The sequence below is a fragment of the Euwallacea fornicatus genome, chromosome 15 (assembly GCF_040115645.1).
Source record: "Euwallacea fornicatus isolate EFF26 chromosome 15, ASM4011564v1, whole genome shotgun sequence".
In the NCBI taxonomy this organism is placed as follows: Eukaryota; Metazoa; Arthropoda; class Insecta; order Coleoptera; family Curculionidae; genus Euwallacea; species Euwallacea fornicatus.
Window position 1 is genome coordinate 1957721 of NC_089555.1, and position 15932 is coordinate 1973652.

General features: G+C 34.0%; 3 protein-coding genes across 3 annotated transcripts in view; 2 read left to right on the plus strand and 1 right to left on the minus strand.

Moving 5' to 3' along the window:
• Positions 1–2756: 2756 nt before the first annotated feature.
• Positions 2757–3830, minus strand: Bet5 (blocked early in transport 5). The gene is made up of 3 exons (XM_066290578.1): positions 3621–3830; positions 3009–3218; positions 2757–2951 (listed from the first exon to the last, which is right to left on the minus strand). The coding sequence occupies exons 1-3, from the start codon at positions 3717–3719 to the stop codon at positions 2823–2825; spliced, it is 438 nt and encodes a 145-aa protein (XP_066146675.1). The 5' UTR covers positions 3720–3830; the 3' UTR covers positions 2757–2822.
• Positions 3831–3952: 122 nt separating this feature from the next.
• mRpL17 (mitochondrial ribosomal protein L17) lies at positions 3953–4971 on the plus strand. Its single transcript, XM_066290577.1, has 3 exons — positions 3953–4324; positions 4376–4550; positions 4614–4971. The coding sequence occupies exons 1-3, from the start codon at positions 4127–4129 to the stop codon at positions 4892–4894; spliced, it is 654 nt and encodes a 217-aa protein (XP_066146674.1). The 5' UTR covers positions 3953–4126; the 3' UTR covers positions 4895–4971.
• Positions 4972–6450: 1479 nt separating this feature from the next.
• RhoGAP102A (Rho GTPase activating protein at 102A) overlaps positions 6451–15932 on the plus strand; it is a 33079-nt gene continuing 23597 nt past the window's right edge. The window contains exons 1-2 of the mRNA XM_066290574.1: positions 6451–6628; positions 6722–6922. The gene's annotated coding sequence lies outside the window, so the exon portion shown is untranslated. The remainder of the gene's footprint in view (positions 6629–6721; positions 6923–15932) is intronic.

Sequence of the window (15932 nt, forward strand, 5' to 3'; positions counted from 1 at the left end):
CACCAGGTTCAAGCGCCGGCTATGCGTCGTATCGGTATTGTCAAGGTTCAAGTTCATAAACGAAAAACCCTGGTTAAAGATTTACTGCGTATAACGTTTTAGATATAAATTTCAGGAAGCCTCGTTTTTTCAATAACACTTTGCAACACCTCTAAATTTTAATATTAGAATTTTTGATAACCGAGCTCGCGAGGAGCAAAAGCCCCTTTTCGTGACGAAGTCTAATTTTATAAAGCGGATTCCCGTTTTGTAAATCTAAAAATGCCATTTCATTTCCGATTTCCTCGCCATTTCGTCCTAAGGGAAGGCAATTTTATTGCATAAATGTAGTATGATTGTGTTAGACGGGTTTCACAGAAGTTTTGCGTTACGCCTTCCTTGCCATCACATTCTCGTTAAAGGTCACGTTTTACTTAAATAACGACCCAATTTACAGATCCATCACTTAAACAATGCCTGTTCTATTACACAGCCAATTCTATTTGGCAATGGAGCTTCTCCAGGGCAGTTCTCTTTGGCCCTCGTAGAACAAAATCAATAAAACCTACAGAGTTTTCAAATTAATTTAAATTACGCTCGTTTACATTTATACAGAGTGTAACAGAATGAGTCTTCCAACTACCTACTATACGTGCCTAGAAGCGAAATGAGAAAAAAGGTTCATGGGAATATAGGTCCCTTTTTGCTTCCTGTCTGAAATACAGGTTGATAAAAAAAATTATAATATTTTTAGTTTGTTCCTTATGATATCGTTCCAGCATTAAATATTTTATGAAAATTGGCGAACGTACAATAGGTGCAGGGACGCATTTTCTAAGGGGTAAACAATGGTTCAAATTTCACTAGTGGTGTCCCCATAGATCCGACCCTGAACATTTTAAACAAAAAATATGATACGCCGTTGGTTAAAAAAAAATAATTTTCTAAATGCTTGATAATTCTGTAAAAAAAGATCTCTTGAATACTTCCCATAACGTTAACCGTTTTTATGGGAAAAAATTAAACGCAACAATCTGCAACTGAAAAACGACATAATGCATTCAGTAAAAACAATAAAAAATAGACCAGGAATTTTTCAAATAGTACGCAATAATATGCGAAAAAGGGCCGAGGCACGCATTCTTGCGGGTGGTGGACATTTTCAACATCATATTAAATTATTCTTTTGTAAGTAATGCAATGTTCCTAATTTAGTTTTGTAGTTCTAATATTAGTTACCAAATAATGTTTTTTTTTTCATGAAAACGGTTAACATTATAGAAAATATTCAAAAAACCTTTTTTCACTTAAATATTAAACATTCAGAAAATTATTTTTCTTTTTTTTTTAAGCTAGTGTCGTATCCTATTTTTCGTTAAAAACGTTCACATCAATGGGGACACCACTAACGAAATTAAAAATATTAAAAAAAAATGTTTCTTTACATCTATTTTACGTCATCCCATTTTCATACAAACGTTCAATGCCGGAACGAACTTATTGGGAAAAAACGAAAAAAACAATAAATTTTTATCACCCCATATTTCAGGCGGGAGGTAAAAAAGAATCTTTATTTACATGAACTTTATTTTTTATTTCCGTCATAGGCACCTATTGTAAATACCAGACAGACTTATTCTTAAACACCCTGTATAAAGAAATCTATTAATGGAATTTGAAGATGACCACAGGAGCTGTGCTCTTGACCTTAAAATTGAACAAAAGCATGGAATTGTTGGAACTATTTTGCATCTCATACATATTTAAAATTAGCTCCCCAAATGCTAAAGTACGTGGTGCGTTATCCAGGGGCAGAAGCCATTTGTTCACATTCTCAAGTTCTCAGGACAAAATCTTTTAGTCCTCGATACTTTATCATGCGATATGATAATGCTGACAAACGACATTTAACTGAATCAGAGTGAGTCCTCTTGTTTTCCTTGCTAGTGTTCCATGCATTATTCACCGACTATTCGGGAAACGAAATTCTAGACGGCATTTATGAGGGTAGATTGTTGAAATGTAAATTGCACATCCCTCATGAATTTTTCATGATATTATATGATTTTGTATGTTGTACACCACTTGATCATGACTGTAATTTCACCGCTTCTTGCTAACAATAAACGCAATTTGCACCCTGTTAACTTAAAACATGATTACTCCATGCAGACGTCGCGAGGTTGTAAAAGTAATAGGAACCCTTTAAAAAACTAGGTCACAATTCGTTTGTTTACCTGATTAAACTCTGCAGTAAATCCTAATTCATCTGAACGTAGCATATTTCAAATCACAGCAATCCGCCCTCTGTGATAAATGTCCTTTAATGGAAATTTTGCTTCCCCGAAAACTTTAAACTCAGATATGCATGGTTAATGGAAAACGTTCAAAAGGGAGCAACTTACTACTTAATGGAAGAAGCTTTTTGGTCTTTTTCGAGTCACTACCAGGAGAATTATTAATGATCGCTTCTGGAAAGCCAACATTTTTAAAACTTCCCTTCACAGAGGGTCTTTTACTCAGTCGTATAAATAAAGCTGCGTATAAATTTTCATGTAGAAAATAAATTTACCACACCTGCTCTCGTTTTATTTCCTATCGAAGGCATGATTCGGCACCCTGATATTACCTCCTTTTGGCACCATAAAAATTCTATAACATTCTATTATGGTGACGCATATCACGAAATAACTCGTAATATTGAACGTTTTATATTTATTGTATCACTGATAAAGGGACTTTTTTTGGCGTGCATCGAAAGGATCTGCTATAAAAAATATATTTCTTTATATTTTATTTTCAAAAAATCAATAACAAAAAGCTTAGAATAAGATAAAAAGAATTTACATTGATTTCGTCATATAAACTGAAGATTGTTTGATATAAGCATCTAACTTCGTTTTAAAAAGCTCTGACTGAATGGGTTGGCTCAAATTACAGAGGGGATTTTTCACAACGTATTCCACAAAAATCTACAAGAAACCTCTTTAATTAGCCATAAAATCAAGTTTGGCAAAGAATGAACTTACCTCCTTGTAAATTTGATGCAACAAGTCTCTAACTCCTTGGGAATGGTTGTCAGTGTTCAAGATGAATTTCAACCCCGATGGGGTCTCTAAATAATGCAGAGTGTATTTTGATGTTTTGTAAAAGAGAAAGCCTTCTTTGGTGTCAGTTGGAGATATTTTATTCACAAAGGATTTTAAGGAAAATATCATTCCATACATTAATTTTGCCTCCTGGAAAAGTATTACTATGTAAAAATTTGTAGACTTTATGAAAAATTCAACCTATGTCTCTCTGTTTTTTTTATAAAATCCTGACCCATCTGACAGAGTACTGGAAGGTTAAGGTTTATTCAAGTAGAAGTATCTGCTTTAGTTAAGAAAATCAACGAATTGGTAGAAAGAATATGAATTTTCCTGCTTACGATTGCAAAGAAAAAGTGTGTGCGATATAATGTGAAAGGATGTGAGACTGCAGAGGGTTTCGACTGTCTCTACTTATTTCATTAGCGTTTAGAAAAGAAAAGGTAGAACACTAGGATAACTTGAATGTTGCAAATGAGAAATTTTAGAGAGTTAGAGAGAAATTTACAGAAATTGAACTGAAATTATTGCTAAGTGTATTTTTATTCTTACTTCATCTCGAGTTATACCAGAATGCCTCAATCTGTTCCATTCCTGGTAATACAACAAGGTGCCTAATCTATCAAATATATAAATATTATGTACGGTCATAATAAAGCTTATTAAATCTGCTAATTGTTTTAATTTTTAAGATTTATAGTTCTACTGTTAAAAAAAGACAATAAACACCAACACAACCTAACTATTTAATACCTCGTCTCCTCTTCTTTCATTGAGACTGAAGCAGGATAAAGAATGTTTCCTGTGAGCTTATAGATCTGCTTCAAGCACTCTCTATACTCCACTTACTACACCGACTATTCGAAAATACTCATTTCAAACTTTAACATCAGTTCTTAACCTTACTTTGTTCGGGATAGTAGGGCTTAAGAATTTAAAGAAATTTATTCAAACTTCGCCTTTATTACTTCATCTCTGCTCGACACATTTTATAGTTATTGTTAAATATCCAGCTTCGAATTAATCACACATACCTGAACTAAATCCAGCTATATAAAATGAACCAAGCCGACGTTTCAAAACTAGTCTCCCAACTGAGAATACAATGCCCTTCCCGTCTCCGAAAGTTTCGAAACCCTAAAGGCCCTGAAGAAAGACTGAATAAAATGCGCAAAACTGTTACTGCCCTAGTAAAACATGAGAGATTGGAGTTGAATTTTCCAAGAGGTCATGAGGCTCGAATGTATGCAGAAAGAGTAAGTTTAGCTTTCGTCTAATTTCTTGATGTTTGACCAACAGAATTGTAGCTTATATCAGATGCAATTCGTTATGGTGATTGCCATACCCCTACAATGGAAATGGCTGATTACTGGCTTATAGAGAAACAGCTAATTCATAAATTATTCAAAGTTTTAGTTCCCAGATTTGAGCAATACAATGTGTCTTATACAAGACTTCTTCGAGCTCCAAGACCGTATCCAGGTATAATTTTACTGTTTTATATCTTTCTGGACATTAGGGTGAACTCTAATTGTTTTGTTTTAGGACCCCAGAATCTAAAAGTTGTCTTAGAACTTAAAGGCAATCCTTATCCATCTTTGCTATTAGATACCAGTGCAAACAAAAATCTGATTCACAATATTTTGTTAGATGAGGCAAAGAAGGCCTATAGGACAAAAAAATATGCGGAAATTGCGGCTAAAATTGATGCTGTGGAGTCTGCAGTAGGCCTAAATGTTGAGTCAAGGGAAACGCCTGAACAACAGTCTTTGGGCTCTGAATCAGCAAGTACAGATGAGAGCAAAGATACGGACCGCAGTAGTTAAGTCAAACTTTTAAGGGGGATAATTTCTTTTTGTAAATATGTATTGTAATAAATAAAAATCACATTGAGATCCTATTAGATTGGAGTTTTCCAAGAAAATTGTATTTCTCGCATTCATTAACGCAACGCTAATTTACCAACAAAATAAACTTTAAAACAGTGCTGGTAATTAAGTTTACAATAGCTGTTCATCGAAACCCAGTCAATTGTGTAAACAGTATCATGTTTGTTTCTGGGGTTTTTATGACTTTCGAAATACCTTCGATCGTAATGGACAGCCGTTATTCGGGATTCTGGATAAACTGTTTCGCTATTGACGTCAGTTACTACGAAAAATTTCATTAGCTGATAAAGCTCTAAGACGTCCGTACTTCAGCCTTTTGGTAGCGACAGCTAGTAGTAAAATTTTAAACAAGCACGATACTCATGCTGGTGCCAAGATTTCAATTTTTGAATTTTAGATTTATTAGTAAATAGATATTGTGTTGTTTATTGATATACAAGCAAACATGTGCTCCCTCGATCATATGTTCCCGTTTTGAGGAGAGTGACATTCACAGATTCAAACAGTCACCGTTGCCAATCACAATAACACAAATACTAGAGGGAAAGGCCAGTTGATAAATATTATAGTTATGTATCTACGTCACCCCGTTTTATAAATGTTAATATTATATTTTAAAGATTATCCCGTAAGTTTGTGTAAAATCGAGTTCCTATTGTCAATCAAGTAAACTTCATGCAGTTTTGTGATAGGGAATTAGACGCACTGGGATTCCAAATTCGTCATATATGCGAAAAAGTTCTAAAAATCGGCTATATCACCTTTAAATTATTCAAGTCTCATTTTTTAACCAAACATACATAGAAACGACATATTCATGGATTAAACTGGTTCAAGTGAAGTTCACTTGTATGAGGTTTACACGCTTGAAAAAGACTAACTTATAAGCGATTTGACACACTAAAAACTGAACAATTATGGTGCAAGGATTCTTACGATTATGTTTTTTCAATTTCTATTACCAACTTAATCCCTCAAGCAGTCCAGCTGAATATCGCCTCTAATTTAAACATTAAGTCCAAGATGCTGAGGCCGAGCATCACCTCAAGGGCTCTAATGGAAGCTGTATTCACAATCAGTGATTCCAGGACATGGAAGAATGTTCCTCATCCACACACAGTGCAGGAATCAGGTCGAGATCTCAGATAGAGGTGAATGTTCTTTAATACGTCCATATTGTGCACTTGCTCGAGACGTGTTTACTTCAGGACGGCTTGTCCAAATGCACACCCAGAAAAAAATTGGCCGTTTTCTTATTCCTTCATATACCAAAAACGTTTTCTGGGATGAACGTTATGAAAAAACTTAAAAGAACTAAGATCAATGACTCTTGGATCCTACTTTGTCTGGCAAAGAGTTCCTCAACCTTCCTTTATAGGCCTGGAGGGATGAACAAGAGAACTTCTTCGAAAATTGTCGATTCTATTTCCGTATGAAAAACCGAAAAGAATATACCGGTAACCGAGCCAAAAAGCTAAACTTAAACATTTAGTCGTATCTTTTCACTCTCTCGGACAGCAAGTGCATCGGCGGTTCCAAAAATAATTTTTTTGAGTTTCGACGCGCGAATTGTGGACACGCGAGGTCAGATTTGGTGACTGCAAAGACAATTTTCCTTTAGTTCCGTTGAATTTCTTGAAGAAATCGTTAAGATTGGCTGGACATTTAGAGGTATGACTATTTAAAGGAGAGTTGGAATCTTGAATTGTAAAGCAATCCTGATATTTCTCACACCAAAAACTAAAATATCTCCTTCTTCCACAGATAGTGCGTTTAAGAAAGAAATTAAAAACTGAAGAATTATTGTGATTATCTGTGATGCCTGATCGTGGTAATCATCAATGATCTCTGTGGCACGTAGCAGTGATGTAGGAAGTTCGCGGACGATAATTTCGTTAAAACCTCGAGCAAATATGGGTATGGAGTCTACAGGAAACAAGGTTGTGACCAGATCGAAAACCATAAGTAAGTATTTTCGTGTTTATTCACGCCTACGTTGTATGGTAAATTGATCGGCCGTGCTCCTATGGAAACTTATAAGTACAAAGCATAATAAATAATAAAATGAGAATTTACTAGCAGACTTGGCTGTAGTAACAGATTTTTAATAATATAAAAGCGATGTTTATTGCGGATTTTATAATTCACTTAGCACGTTTTATGCCACATTTGAACTTAGTCGGCCGTTGCCAAAATCAACTATTTTTCCTACTATGTTAATTCATGTTATACAAAACAATAAAAAGGCGATTTTGCGTCATACACAAAGTATATTAATTTGATTTTTAATAAGTTTGTTTTCAGAGCGATTTTTCAGTTAAGTGCCTACATATATGATCAAAAAAATCGATAAATTGGAGAAATTTACTGTCTGTCATACTTAGCCTAAATTAACAGCGCTGGGTAAAAATATTTCATTTAGGAAATCGAGACAGAAAACAGATAAAGCCCGATAAACAATTTTGCTCCTCTGAGGATGTGGTCAGATTAAAACACTCATTTTATAACTAGGTGCGAAATAAAATCGTTTTTTTTTTTGCATGCCTGTCAATGGAAGTGGTAAATTCGGGACGTCTCAGTCTCGTTTATAGCACAAAATAAGCTTTGATGATAAACAAAAATAAATATTACGTATTTTTTCTTTAATCGAAACCGTATTTTAATCGCCGATTGAAGTCGATTATAGATTAAAGAAAAATCAGCATGCAATAGCGCTGCCCATGCGGCTGATAGTGGTCAGTTATTTTTTTAGAGAAACAGAACAGTTTAGAGCAATATTAATATTAAACGTTTTCCTGAAACAAATCTCAACATCTGTTCTTAATTTGAGTGCGCAGTGTGACTGAACTAGCCGTTAAAAACACGAATTAATCTCAAATTTAATTATTCGTTTTGAGATCCAGGAAGTCGCTTATTATAAATAACCCAAATTTTCGTTTCATATCTTATAAATAGATCTTGTTAAGTGCAGTTGTATTGAACGTTTTACAGGAGAATTAATTTGATTTATCGATTTGAAAATCTATTTCAATCTGGGTGATTTCAAGCTGACAGACTTCTATATCATGAGATGTTTAAACTTCATGAAACCATAGATTTTTTTAAATATCTAAATTGCGTATTTAAAGTTTCGCGTTAAGCGTTTTTGCTCAATGATGACTCTGGCTCCGAACACAGACATAATAGTAATATTTATAGAAGAAATAACGGACTTTAGTCGCTATAAGTGGCCATCCATTCTATACGCGTTTTTTCATTTTTAGTCCGTGACTAAAGAAATTTGGCTCTCGCGTGTCTTCTAAGTATTTATTGCCGTTTTTAATATAATAAAGCAAAAAGTGTCTTTTTTTCTCGTTTCGAGGCATATGCCCAGTTTTCGGATATTAGTTTTGTCATTATGCCAGAAATAAAAATGTAAAATTTGGCAAATAAACTCATAAAAATATTCCAGTTCTATCGAGTTAAGTTAATGGGAAAACACTTAAAATAGGGCAGTGGATGCCTCGATCCTGAGCAGTTTTCTGCAACGTTCATATCTCAGTAGATTCTTATGTCTCATTGAAAAATATGTATTTTTTCTCAATCGCGGAGAGGGAATTTAAAATAGCCAAGGGACAATAACACCTAAAAACACATGTTAACCCTAGTATTGGCAAACGTACCTAATAGTTGTTGTCAATATCAATCTTCATACTAGTACAAATACCTGTAAGAAAATGTCAAAAAAGTGTTGAGGTTGTAAGATAATTTGATAAATTATCTCTAAGATATTTGCCTAACCAAACGGGTAAAATTATCCCTGTGAATGACATTATTTGAAATTGTCCATAACTCACTGGTAATTTACCGGTTTAAATGTCCAATCATGCCCTTCAACGAGGTTTAAATTGTATCAATTCCTCACAGAAACATAAACGAGGAACAATCCTGGAAAACCATTTAAATACTACATGAAAATGTGATTATATGTAAGGCATCTTTAGAGCTTAACATGTGGCATAATGTATCTTTTTAAAAATAAATAAAACATATTTCAAAATTGCTACTGGTTGCTGCAAATATACACAAGCATTTAATTTTAAAAAAATAATAATTTTTTTATCACCCACTACAAGCCGTGTCTATGTTATTTACTCTCATATCCCAGTAAACCCAAAAACTGCTATAAGCCATAAGCTAAATTGATAACACTACAGGTACAAGGTGTCCTATATTTGACTCTCAACATGGGGTGCTCGGAAATCGTAGCAGATGCAGAGTCGGTTAAACGAAGGCAAAGTTGTGTTTTATGCGAGAAGTGTTTTGCCTTTTGAATTAAAAAAAGGATCAATCACTTCTGGAGATATCCGGAAATAACGATAATTACAATTTTCGTCTTATTTTTTCGATTTCAAATTACATAGAATTATGAAAATGGAGAATGCTTTCCTAAAGCTTTTTCTTCTGCGCTCCAACATAAAAATAGTCTCTCGGAGATATGACGTTTCAGTTCCTCAATACTTTCTATCTCCTACGATTTTCCTGATCCCCATGTTCAAAGTCGAATATGACACCCTGTACATTGATACTGATAATTCAGGTCTGTTCTGATTATTTCCCAACTGACCATCGTTCGTTTCAAACCACTCGAATGGGATAATATAACGATTCCCAGAATTTTTGTTTAAATGTTTTACTAAACCAAAACACGTTGATCCGCCGATTCACAATTAACGAAACGATGTTCTTTGGTTTTTAAAGCCTAATTAGAAGAAATGATGTTCCCATAGGAGGAATTTTTATAAGAGGTAGGAAGGGACCAGGTTGCAGTGGAGTTTTGAAATCGGTTTTGTTTATGTTTCCACGCGAGTGTTTCAAGTAATGAGTCACCTTGTTATCGGTTAGAAAGGAGGAAAATGTGCGTTTGAGGAAGCATGAAAAAAAATCATCGTATTGAATCGAGAACGAGCCCCCAAGAGCCACTGGATCCACTTACCGGCAAGTTTACCTGGAAGATAATTTCCATGAAAACTCCATGGAAATACTTTGTCTTTATATTTAAAGATTTCCATTGATATTGCCCTCTTAGTAATTTCGCCCAAACTTTCATCTATTGGCCCTACGAAAAAGTAGTATCGAACGAATATTTTGATGGGTCATAGTCATGAAATATACGGCAAGAATGTTTCATTTAGAGAGGAAATGAAACTTCTTTAAAATAAAACAATTTATTACATTTCTTAAACGCAACTTGAAAGAGAGTTCGAGCATTTTAGAGATATTTTTCCTCAAGTTTTCTCGTTTTACCTAATAACCCATGCTTTTCAATTTATGGAACAGGGAAAATTGGAAACTATCATGTCTCCCATATGTGTGAATGTGTGTAGTTATTTAAAAAATCTCATGCACCTACGAAGTCATGAAAACCAAGTTTTCTGGTCAATTTATCTCATCCTCACGCTGAATGGCAGACACGTTCTAAAAATGCTCTCCGAGCAACCGTCGTATATCTTCGGCCCCCCGATTGATGATCTAACAATTCACAGAACTGTCACATTAAACTGAGTTTTGATATCGCGATTTTTTATCTGTTTCTAGTCTGGCACTGTTTCGGACGAACACTCATTCGATTCCTGTGAATTGACCCGATTTAACTAGCAATTACTTTTCAAAATTTTGCCCGAAATATGATATTTTTCACGAGCAAAACTAATAGGGACGCGGAGTCGTCATTACGGAACCGATATTGTTTTGTTTTCGAGGTTTACTTGACAAAACCGATGGCAGATGTACAACTGAAATGTTTAATTAATGGAAGAAGTGGTTTTTTTTTAATGGAGAAATCAGCTTTTTCTCTTAAAGGGGAAAATACGTGTAGAAAAAAATTGAATTTTTTTCCGTAAAACAATAGGAAAACATTTCTAGAATATTCTAGGAAAATCGTGAAACCGATGTCAGGTTTCCTTCTGTATTATCTCTCGTTAAAAGTGCGGTGACGTCGGGTCGGGCGGAGCCTGCAGGTGGTGGAGACGCTGGGACTGGAACAATGCAACCACCCGCTTCCTCTTCAAAAAGATCTGTAAATTAACGTTTTGCCGACATATGAGGACTTGCCAAGGGAAGATATGCTTGAAAGGTGTGTAGGAGGCTATTCGCAGAACACCAGTGAAAGTTTGAACGCTTACATTTGGCGTTTCTCTTTCTAAAACTTTAAACGCGTTTTTCTCGAAATCCGAATTTTGGCACGCGGTACGCGATAACTTAAAAACTACACAACCAGTTTCTCTCAAATTTTGCAAGAATGTTGCTAACTTATTGATCTTTGTGCGAACCGCTCGAATATTTCTTGTTTAACGCTTTAAAAAAATGATCAACAATAATTTCTAAGGGAAACATGACCTTTTTTTAAAAGTTACCTTTTTTGGAATTTTAGGAATTTTCATAATTTTTAGGTTCATCAAAAGTACGCATCCATAAATTGACGATTTTTTTTTGGTACCTCTGTTACAGATTATTTTACCGATCTCCACAATATACCGCAGATTTTTGATATGTATATTTTAATCCGCCATTGTTTCACGTTTAATAAGTATGAACAAAAAAAAGTACTTTGTGGTTATTATAGTCAACAATAAGTATATATAATTGCAAATTAGACGACCCATTAAGTTTCGGAGAAAAATATTCGTAAGAACCAACGATCTATAGGGTGTTTCCTAACTAGGTGTAAAAAATTTAAAGGCGTAATCCTCGACTGATTTTGAGTCAAAAATGTCTAATAAACATATGTCCGCAAATGCCTTGTTTCCAAGAAACGGGGTGTTGAAATGTGACAAGAAAAAGAGATTTTATTTCCAAAATGACTCAATTTGGGTGTTTGAATTTTAGAAAAACACTTACCATCAGCAAGACCGTAAACAAAAACCATATCGGCCATTTCTTGATTAGTGTAATTAGGCATTTGAAAAATTTTCAAAACTGAGGTATAATCTGATTTTTGGGACACAGAACTAAATTCTTTCAATTTAGAGAGTAAAACACCAAAATAACACTGACTATCTTGTTTATAGTAGTGGAAGTAGCAAAAAAAACTAACAATAAACAAGTTAGTAAATACCACCAAACCTTTAGAAACATTTAAAACCTTTTTCAACGTCTTTCAGTCAACACCCTGTATCTTGGAAACAAGGCATTTGCGGACATATGTTTATTTGATATTTTTGACTCAAAATCAGTCGAGGATTACGCCTTTAAATTTTTTACACGTGGTTAGGAAACACCCTGTATATGTATTTCCCCCTTCAACTCTAGATATATTAACAATTTCACTATTCTTATTTCTACCGATAGAAAAGTGACTAGTGTTAAAAAAAGTGGTTGATCGAGTTGCTAGTCTACATATTAATTAAAAAAATGATAAACTACATTAATTTTTTCGCAATTCTTACATGCGGAGATTTTGCTTTGTGTTGCTTTCTTATTGTTTCTGATGAGTGGATCAGTTTGGTTATCCGATAATTCGCCTTCGCTTTTAGAACACTTTTAATTTTTAACATTCGAACATTCAATAAGCCTGTCGGTTATATTTTTCGAAAACATAGAAGATTCCTTTCGTTTGGCCATTTTTGGTACCTGACGATGATTATAAACACGAATTGAAACTAACAATAGGTTAATATTTTTCTCTGTGTTTAATTTTCTTACCAAGGTATTTAATTTCGAGTATTTTCGTATTCAAAGAAATGTTTCTTTCCAATATTCTCAACAAAATTTTACGAACGCCACCCCTCAAAAGTTAATCAACCCGAATATCATTCGTTTTGGTCCAGTTGCAATTTCGCAGTATTTATCATAACTGCACAACACTTACTCCATCACCTAGAAATATGTAACAGACATTTCGACTGATCAGGTATAAAAAGCCAATAATGATCAAAAACTTTTTGGTTTTAAACAAAAAACAAGTGAAACTACCATATGGTGTTATTTAGTTAATTGTCGCTACAAATACCACGATATTGCTTTAAAAAGAAGTAAAGTAGGAATTTGAAAATACAATTTTAAAGCCTGTCATTTTGACTGACGTGGTATACCTGGTGTTAAATACAACTTGAAAAACACTTTGAGTAGTTTAGATGTATTTCTTCTTGAAATTTACCTGTTTTTTTTTAATTAACCCAAATTCTTTAATTCTTTCAACAGGAAGAAATGAAAACGATCAATTTCAACAACATTGTTTAAGTGCGAGTGCCTATTTAAAAAAAAATTTTATACCTAGGTAAAATCGTGAAAGCAGACGAACCAGTTTGCCTAATTCTATACGTACGTACACCAGAAATGTCCTATACAGGTCTTCGAATCAACCATCGTGTATCTTCGGCCGACCCGAAGGTTATAGAATAATTCCCATAACTGTCAAAATAATGGTTTTTCACCGATTTTCAGCTCGAAATGATCTCGAACACTCGTTGTGTTTCTATGAAATTGGCCTGATGCTACGTCCAACTTAGCAATTTTTTACAAAATCTCAGCCGAAATTCGTGTGAAAACTAATCGTGATTATGTGCAACTATTAAAAAAAGTTCTAATGTCTGGATAAAATCATAAAAACAAGCTAGTTTATCTAATCCTATACGCAGATACAACAGGAATTTCCTAGAAATGTTGCCAACTATTTTGTCATGTAAGTATGTCTCGCGTTGAAAGGAACATGACCCTGAAAATAAGACTGTACATCAAGTTAATTAATGATCGTCAATTTAACTATTGTTATAAATACTTTTACGTCCCCAGAACGTAATTTTTTCCACAAAGGAGATTGACGCTGAACCTCTTATCGCATTACAGGATGTTACCAAGGCGCAAAGAATCGTCACTCTGTTAAAACCGTTCCCTCCTTTTTTCCTTGAAAACGCTAAATTTAACCAAAACGCCGAACGTCATATTAAATCGCGAATCGTAAAATTTGATCTTGAAAAAACATACGCAAAAATCTAATTGAGATCCTAAAAATATCAGTGCCACTAAACGAAGATAATCGACCAGACACCTAGATTATGACTAAAAAGTCTGGTTTCAAGTGATTTATGGACGCCCCTGTCTTCTTTATCGCTCAGTTTTTATCCCAAACATTCTGGCTTTATGAATTTCATCATCTATGAAATGTGTGCGTCTGGAACGTTTTCAATTTCATCCCAATTTTTGCAAATCGGAACTAATTAGAATCTAAAATAAATAATGACGATTAAATCGACCGAATCGAAACAAACATTTCGGTGCAAAGCCCGAGCCATCAAAACTCAGTAATAAAATTTCAAACACGAACCGAATGAATCGACCGACATCGATGAAACTTTTAGCTGTTATGTCTGCTCTAAAAATTAATTAAATCTCGAGGGAATCGCATCCAGCTCTGGAAAATGATCGACCGAATGGTCAAAATAACCCGCCATCAGGCCCGATTTGCGTGGGTGCATCACTCGTCGAAATCCACACCGCGATGTTCGGCCATTTCGTGATTACTATTTGGAATATCCCGAGGGATTATCAAATATTAGTCACGTGCTAGTGCTGTTAGATCAGGATCTTAATTTAGTGATTTTCTCTAGAATAGATTTTTTAACAAGGAAGCGCGAAAGTAAATAATGAAGAAGAGCTGCAAGGCAACATTCGCAGCATTTTCGTTCGGCAGGATTGATATTTACTTAAAACGTTAAACGTAATTTGTGAGAGTCGAGCAACTGGCAACAGAGCGCTGTTCTTTATGTGTTGATTCATAGAGAAGTGTCAAGTTTTGACGTCTTGAGTATCAAATTATCGAGCATCTCCTCGCTTCAGACCTTTAATTATTTACTCTTCAGTTTCTTAACTCAGCGTAGGGAACTTTCAATGTTGCCAAGCTTCGCGATAATTCGCAATTACTATCTTCAAGCTTTAACCCTTTCGATTAGAAAACTTTATTTTTTTGCGGTCTGTCCCAGAAAAGTATGAAGAGCGTGGAGATCTCGGAAACGCCAATACTTTTTGAACTTCATAGCTGTATCGCTAGTATTCTTGTTAAGTCTTTACTTTCGAAGATAAAAAAATAATTATTTACATTTTTAAAATCATCAAAATTGTTCTTTTCAGTCATGTATTACTTTTCGTATTTTTCTCAGAAACTGAGTTAGAGCGATTAAAACATTGCAGCAAATAAATAAACCCTATGAAAACGGTGAAAAGGGTTTACCTATGTTTAGACAATGATATAATGATGGTTGCTTTGAGCAGTTGTAATTTTAAACTTCTATTCTATTCAAATTTAGCCGTGTTGTAATTATTAAAAACATAATTAAATTAACTTTTTTTTCTTATTTTATGCTAATTTCAGGAATACATTTAAGCCAATATAATTATGCATATGTCAAAGAAGTTTAAGGTTTTACAATTTAAATTTTTTTTCTCAATTCCATAGCGTTTATTTATTTATTGTATACCACTCCTATAAGTCAAAATCGTAGCCGATATATTAAAAAATATTTTAATGACTATAACTTTTAGAATTTTTAAGAAAAATACCAAATCCAATACATGACTAAAAAGTTAATTTTGTAACGATTTTAAAAATGTAAATATGTACGTATTCGGTATTGCGCCTATATGAAAATAAAAAATTTAACAATTTATCTCTGAAAGTAAGGACGTAACAAGAAAATTAGCAACACTACTATGAAGTTTTCAAAAAAGTGTTTTAATAATGCAAAATTCCTCTGACTGTATTCGTATAAGAAATATGTGAACGACGAAAACCGCCAAATTCGTTTTTTTTCCGAATATTTTCGTCACCATTCGAAATTTAGTCGGTATAAAAACAGATTAGTAATTTGCTTTAAATTGCGTATCTTTTCCTAATTTAATCGATTTTGCATCTATGAGTATTTCTGAGATCCTCATGCCGTTCTTCATCATCTCAGACAGACTGTATAATATTTTATATGCAGGATGTTTACAAAAACGT

Coding starts and splice junctions, on each gene's coding strand:
- Bet5 (XM_066290578.1), bottom strand. CDS start 3,719: ATGACCGTACATAATATTTATATATTTGATAGATTAGGCACCTTGTTG. Junction 3,219..3,620: donor CTGGTATAACTCGAGATGAA/GTAAGAATAAAA, acceptor ATACTTTTCCAG/GAGGCAAAATTAATGTATGG. Junction 2,952..3,008: donor TGCATCAAATTTACAAGGAG/GTAAGTTCATTC, acceptor GGTTTCTTGTAG/ATTTTTGTGGAATACGTTGT.
- mRpL17 (XM_066290577.1), top strand. CDS start 4,127: ATGAACCAAGCCGACGTTTCAAAACTAGTCTCCCAACTGAGAATACAA. Junction 4,325..4,375: donor CTCGAATGTATGCAGAAAGA/GTAAGTTTAGCT, acceptor ACAGAATTGTAG/CTTATATCAGATGCAATTCG. Junction 4,551..4,613: donor AGCTCCAAGACCGTATCCAG/GTATAATTTTAC, acceptor GTTTTGTTTTAG/GACCCCAGAATCTAAAAGTT.